Here is a 7,289-nt window from a genome sequence, read left to right as displayed (position 1 = left end):
CGATCTGTAGTCAGAGGCAAAAACTATATATGTGTCATCATCATAGTTAGCAGGCTGCATGCGACTCTGCCTATGGGAGGGTATACCAGCCAGCAGGACTCTGCAAAACAATGACCATTCTCACAGTCTCTGCTCCTCTTGACCCCATGGCTGTTCACTAACCAGAGTCCAACAGCAAACTATACAAAAAGATGAGCAAAGACACAAATGACAAAAAAACTGTTTAGTTACATGAAAAAAGTGTCAAAAGATTTGTCACAACCATTTCCTATGATCATCACCACCCCACCCTAACAAGAGCTGAAGTTCCTCATAAGACCTGACTGTACTCTCCAAACATTAGTGTCAGAGAAACCCCTCCCCTGACAGTCATGTCATGTCAGCATGTGAGGCTCAGGAGCAGACGAAGTTTCAAAGAGCCGAGGGAAACAGAGACATAGAGAGAGCGTGAGAGAAAGGAGGCGTTGTTGTACGAGCTGAGAGACGACTCCTTGCTGCAGTTTTCATGTGTTTTATTTGCTGTTATCAGTGATGTTATAGTGTAGCTACTTTTTTCCATACGTGTCAGCTTGACTGGTGGACAACGATTTTTTTTCTTTTACTTTTCCCTGAGTCACAAAACCAACTGGGTCAACTTAGGAAAAAGTTGTGAAGGGAAAAGAACATATGACTCTAGAGAGCTGAATGGTTTGTGTTCTGGTTGTTTTAACTTTCGTTATACTGATCTGAACATTGTTTCACTCTTCACCATGGCAGCCAGATGGAGCCTCCTGATACTGGGTGAGTCACATCTGTCGTTCATTTATACAGTAGTTGAAATGAAAAGAAAATCTAAATTCTAAACTCTGGCTGTAATTCCCTACAAATGTGTATTTTATGTGTATTTATTCTAGTGTTATGTTTTAGAGAAATAAAATATATAACACTTTTAGTATGACACATACTGTACAAATAAATCTATGCATTTTACTGACGATGTTAATGTGTGGCTCCCTGAAGCAGCCAGAGTCTCAGCTTTGAGTTTGGGAGAGAGAGAAGAAAGAAGAAGAAAAATTTAAGTAAAAAGAGAGACGTTGAACACTGCAGCTGTTCAGCAGAGCAAATGGAGTTAAACCTCCATCTGAGCCCTGAAGAAGATCTCTGTTGTTCTGCTTTTATAGTGATATTTATACACCATGACCTCATTACGCAGCACCCACAGCACTCACAGGAAGAAATACTGTTGTGTTGCTATGGCACTAAGTAAATGCAATGAGAGATTGTAGCAAGTGCAAACCAGAAGTATCTGATAATGATCACAATCTTAGTAACATGTTTCAATTTATTAAGACAACTGTCATCTACATCAAGATATCAACTGCAATCTTTTTTATCTGAAAACCCCTTATTTCAGTTATATAGCATGTACATTTATTCCCCATTAATTTACTAAGTCCCATTAAGTTAGTTATTAAATGTTTAGTTTCCCAGACCATCAAAACTATGTTGTACTTTTGCACTCATTGATTTATATCTACTGTATCAGTATGTGTTGCTATAGGGAGAAAATGAATGTGAGAAAATGTTAATAGATGTGTTTTTAAAAGAATAATAATGTCCGTCCTTTTCTATACATTACACCCATCTGATGTTGTTTAGGTCTGGGACTGACTGACTCTGTGCCCTCACAGCACAGGATGTAAAGCTACTTTGTGCTTGCACTGTACCAACTGATGTTTCCTCACACATAGGAAGCAGAGTTGTCCAGACACCCATTTAGTATGTTTTCATTTTGAAAAATGGTGCAGATGATGTTTGAACAATTTGAGGAAATGAGGGAAGAGAATGAGGGACTTTATTCATTTAAGCATGAGTTCAGCTGTGTTGTGTTGATCTTCAGAAAATGATGATGAACTGACAGTTACCTGCTTCTTTTCAGTTCTTCAACTCTCTTTCTTCATGGTCCTGTCAGACTGCCCACGAGGATTTAGTCAGGAAAGGAGAACATGCATAGGTAAGAAAAATAAATGTATTTTAACAAATAACTCATCATTTATGCATTGTTGAAGCATAGATTAGCAAGATTATAAATTAAATTTGCATTTGAAGTTGGTTATTTCTAAACTGTATTTTTCTTTAGTTTAAAAATAATAATAATAAATATAAATATAAAATTATATATTGTTTATTTATTCAAGCACTACCAGTTGAGTCATATTTATCTTTCTCCAATTTCTGTTTTGTGAATTAAGATTATGATGAATGCAGTGATAAACCTGGTCCATGTGGAATGAATACAGTCTGTCACAACACAAATGGAAGCTTCTACTGTCAGTGTGCTGATGGTTTCAGATCAACAACAGGGGTTGTTAATATATCAGCTTCCTCATCTGAAACATGTAAAGGTAAGTCATTGTTGTATATTGAATCAGTTCTGGCAAAAACTTTGAACAGTATTTCATTAAACTTCTACATCTAAGATATTATTTAAAGTGCTCTCGTTATATTTTTCTTTGAGATATCAATGAGTGTCTGGAGGACAGAAACATCTGTGGACCTAATGCCAGATGTACAAACACAGTTCCATATTATTACTGCACTTGTAATGAAGGATTCATTTCCACTACTGGAGTAGAACGTTTTAACCACAGTGACAATGTAACATGCAGAGGTAAGATGCTCATTAATACCCTCACTGTAAGAAAATACTGTGGTGCATTATGTGCACAGTACTTATTTATACATTTTAAAATCTTTTCATTAGGTGAGGCACTACTGTAGATACGATGTGGAAAATACTTTTTTTTAAGCCATATTAGATGTTACTGATTAGTTCTTTAGCACTGACAGGTATCAGATATGTCTGGTAACTCAGGTATCTTCATTATATAAATGCTTTGGTCACTTCCTGTTTCCACAGAGTTAAACTGTGATGTATTTAAGGACATGAACAATCTGAAAGAGGTAACTCTGCACCAGAAACGGTTTTATCACTCTTCTGAATATTTTTTAAATGCCTATTGCCTCGTATTTGTGTCCACGTCTGTAAATCTCTTTCCTAGAAATTTTCTTTTGCATCTGATCTTGTGACGAAGTTGGGACAAATCTGTCTGGAGCTTACAGACAGGAAGAGTCTAACAGCTCTGGATGAAGATATTTTAAAGGTATATTTGCACATATAAGAATATAAATTTCATGTAATTTACCAAATAATTACAGTTTATAATAGTCAACAAGCACTGTAACAAAAATTTTGAACATCATGCTCACGTGTTGTTTAGACATCTCTATGCAACCAGGCAGGCAGTTTTTGACTGAGCTGAGGTGATATGCAGTCTGAAAGTCTGCTTCAGTCTGACTCTGTCTCCTGTTTCTCTCTACACATGCTTTTGTTTCTTCCTGTACCCCTCCTCCTCTTCTAGGTTCTACAGAAGCTGTTGTCTGCCATTGACAAGCTGCTTTCCGGTGGATCTTTCAATGACAGCAGAAAAGTCTCCACTTTTCTGGACATTGTGGAGAATACTCTGAGACTCATAGGACCCTTAAGAAAGACCCCAGGAACAAAGATATCCTCCAATTATACAGGTTAAATACGATCTGACATATATTAAATCTGTTTAATTTATTGTTGCCATTTCTCTATTAATTTCCTCTTTTTCTTTCAACTCTTTCACAAACACAGTTCGTTATTTAATAAGTTTACACCCCGATATAGACAAAGAAAAATATTTTTGGTATGTTTTTTAGTAGATTTCTCATTGAGCACTGAGTGCTTATAAAAAGCCAATCTTTGTTTGTGCTTCACAGAGCTGGAGCTGCTGGTACATTCAGGGCGTGACTTACCCCAGGGTAAGTCACGCCAGGCTGTGACTTTATCATCTAGGCAAGTTCAGGTGCACATGAACCTGGAGACAGCTGCAGGAGATCCATCCTACTACCCTGGTACATTTGAAACCTCTCTCATCAAGTCATTCCAGATGTAATGCAGATCCACTTAATCAAGTGTTACCCTGTTATCATTCTGAAAGGCTTTACAACACTGTCCTTGCTGAGCTACGCAAACCTGGAGGACTCTGCTGATGGATTTTTTGTTGGAATGAAACCACAGAAGAACCAACGTTTTCAGATCAACTCTAAAGTTGTGACTGTCACCGTCAGTAACAGAAACACCAGCCTCCTCAAGGAACCAGTCAAAATAACTTTCCACCACCTGAAGCAGGTAGCAAATCGTTTGCCACAAAGGATAATGATCAGATTCTTCGTCAGGAAAATATTATTTCTACATTGGCCATTAATAATACTTTGTTTATACTCTGTTTATCTCTGTTTTGTTTGACAGTCAAATGAAAGCCACACCTGTGCATTCTGGGATTCCTCACAGCAAGGTGGGACGTGGTCTGCTCGTGGCTGCAGTGTGGTGGAGTCCAACTCTGAATACACTGTGTGTTCCTGTACCCATCTGAGCAGCTTCGCTGTGCTCATGGCACTCTATGAGATGGAGGTCAAAACTCTCAGTTATATCCAAGATAAACAACAAGTCACTACACTTACACAAAGTGGAAACTGTAGTCTGCGTCCACGTACTGAATCATCACCCCTCTTTCTCACTCTCTACAGAACAAGTTTGAGTTGCAGGTGATCACCTGGGTGGGTCTGTCCCTCTCACTAATTTGCCTGTTTATCTGCATCCTCACCTTCTCGTTCATCCGCTCCATCCAAAGCCCAAGAACCACCATCCACCTGCACCTCTGCATCAGCCTCTTCATTGCATTTCTAATATTCCTGGCAGGCGTCTCTCGTACAGAGAACCAGGTAAATGCCGCATTGTCCAGATCAGTGCAGTAAAGGTTTCTGATACATTAAAATACAGCAGAGGTATAGTCACCACGTTACAGCACAGCTGCTAAATAATTTATGCATGTACTGAGGATTTATAAACAACAGTTGTGCAAGTATTTTTTCTCTTTCTTTCTCCCAGTTTCTCAGTTTCCTTTGTCCTTTTCATTGCTGTCATGCTGATTTTTATCTCTCTCCCCTGCTGCATTAGGTTGGCTGTGCTGTAGTAGCAGGGATGCTCCATTTCTTTTTCTTGGCAGCATTTTGCTGGATGTGTCTGGAGGGAATCCAGCTCTTCAGGATGGTAGTCCTGGTCTTTAACACCAACTTCAAAACCCTTTACATGATGGCAGGTGGCTATGGAGTCCCAGCTGTAATTGTCACTGTCACTGCATTAGCTAATTCTAAGGGTTATGGAACTACAAGACAGTAAGTTCTCTCTACTGATACTGATCTTGTTATATTTTTGAGTCAAGCTTGAATTGTTTACTCAATAAACTCTCAATATACATTGCAGTTGTTGGTTGAGCCTGGACATCATCTGGAGTTTCTTTGGTCCCTGCCTGTGTCATCTTGATTGTAAGCAAGAAAAAACTAATTTGAATAATACCCTCGCTAATACCTGATTATTAGCAGGTGCTTTTAACCAAAGCAACTTATTTAGTCAGACACATACACACACACACAAGGAACTCAGGGCTTAGTGTCTTTGTCATGTGGACCAGAGGAAGTGGGAACTGAACCACTAAAGAAAGAACCACAAGTAGCTGTTTAAAAACCTAAGTCTGTCCTCAAACTGTCTTTTTTTTCTTCCAGATAAACATTTTCTTCTTCCTCATCACTGTCTGGAAGTTGGCACAGAAGTTCTCAAGTTTAAACCCTGATCTGGACAATTTGCAGAAAATCAAGTGAGTCAACATTTGCCTGCAGGACTCCGAGCCCCATTCACTTTCAATGGGCCTAAGGAGAAATGAAACAAATTTAGTTCCTCAGAAAGGGGCTCTTCCATGTTTTCTTTAGATTTTGTTCATGTGAATCTTTGTTGCCTCCTGCAGGGCTTTCACCATTACTGCAGTGGCTCAGCTGTGTGTGTTGGGCACCATGTGGATCTTTGGATGTTTCCAGTTTGCAGAGGGAACTATAGTCACGTCTTATCTGTTCACCATCTTTGCCAGCTTCCAGGGGGTCATGCTCTTCGTTATGCACTGTCTATTTTCCAAGCAGGTTGGTCACGCTCCTCTAAAAAATAAAGAACCAGCTTCACCATTTTTTCTCTTTTAAAAACTCATTTTGTATCCTGATTTTAGGTGAGGGAGGAGTATAGAAACATCTTGTCCAGATTCTATGCACCTCAGAAGAAGAGATACTCAGAGTTCAGCTCCTCTAACACCAGCAAAGCACATGTACGCTGGTATTAATATTTGACCACAGTCACTCTGATTTAGGTGGAATCAAATACTTCAGTATGCACATGAACAGCACATTTTGACATCTTTCATTTCTGTCATCCTCAGGGAGCCAAGAGCACCAACGAGACCGGAGAGTCCCAGATCTGAGGAGCTCAACAGTGACTCCTATCTTATCTTCTGTCTTATCTTCCAAAGCTTGCCACCTCAAAAGTACAACCAACTCCTGCACTCCCGGCTAATGCACCATCTGTCTTTACTGAAACTGTTGTAAATGCCATCTTTCCTCAGCACGAGTTGTAATTTAAGCTATTTCATAGAAATTAAGAATTTCTGTCAAAATGATTGAATTAAACAGCGGATTTTACCATAAGACAGATCATCAAAAATTGAACATCAGATTTTTAATCTGCTTTACAACACTTACTGTATGTCATGCTAGACAAAATGTTAAATTCTAGATAATAAAGAAGAGCAACCTGTTTTATCAGGTGCATCGTATAGTTTGTTGTGTCATCCAGGTACTTTATCCAACTAGCTAAAGAGAAAAGCACTTTCTTTTGTCCACAGTATTTAAATAGTTACTGCAGTCAAATAAATGAGACAATAGGTTAATTGTCTAATAAGAGTAGGCTATAATATTAGCACAGAGATGTATATTAAATGGATTTTTGTGTATATATTGCTGGGAAAACATTTTGTATTAATTTTGACTGTTTTCATGTTCTGTTCAGCATGCCATAATGTCCTCAATGTATATATTTCAAGCTTTTTATATCATATAATAAAGGCTTCAGAAATGCTATAAATAATGTGAATAAGTACTGGTGTGACTCACATTTGGAAATATAATGATTGGTTGCCTTTGACTTTCCAATTTACATTTTTTGTGTTTCACTGTCAATTATTTCTTATTACTGATGTTTCTTAGTATGAAAGTACTTAAATACTTTTCATTCTTCCTCTGAAGGTTAAATACATATTACGATCAATCTCATGTCCAATGGCTTTTTGTGATAGGTCAGTTATTTTGTTCTGTTTTTTTACATCAGAGTGAAGCAATAATCA

The 7,289-nt window shown here is 38.2% G+C and overlaps 1 protein-coding gene across 1 annotated transcript; it reads left to right on the top strand.

Moving 5' to 3' along the window:
- Positions 1–353: 353 nt before the first annotated feature.
- Positions 354–7,250, top strand: LOC113156642 (adhesion G protein-coupled receptor E1). Its single transcript, XM_026351885.1, is given in 18 exon segments — positions 354–780; positions 1,919–1,993; positions 2,232–2,384; positions 2,498–2,650; positions 2,900–2,943; positions 3,042–3,143; positions 3,402–3,564; positions 3,787–3,921; positions 4,008–4,198; positions 4,319–4,480; positions 4,597–4,791; positions 5,027–5,244; positions 5,333–5,372; positions 5,374–5,394; positions 5,632–5,723; positions 5,871–6,039; positions 6,123–6,218; positions 6,330–7,250. Coding segments are annotated over 18 exon segments (2,082 nt in total). The 5' UTR covers positions 354–749; the 3' UTR covers positions 6,372–7,250.
- The last annotated feature ends 39 nt before the right edge of the window (positions 7,251–7,289 follow it).

Source organism: Anabas testudineus, chromosome 8 (assembly GCF_900324465.2).
Source record: "Anabas testudineus chromosome 8, fAnaTes1.2, whole genome shotgun sequence".
In the NCBI taxonomy this organism is placed as follows: Eukaryota; Metazoa; Chordata; class Actinopteri; order Anabantiformes; family Anabantidae; genus Anabas; species Anabas testudineus.
This window is presented reverse-complemented; position numbering and strand designations above follow the sequence as displayed.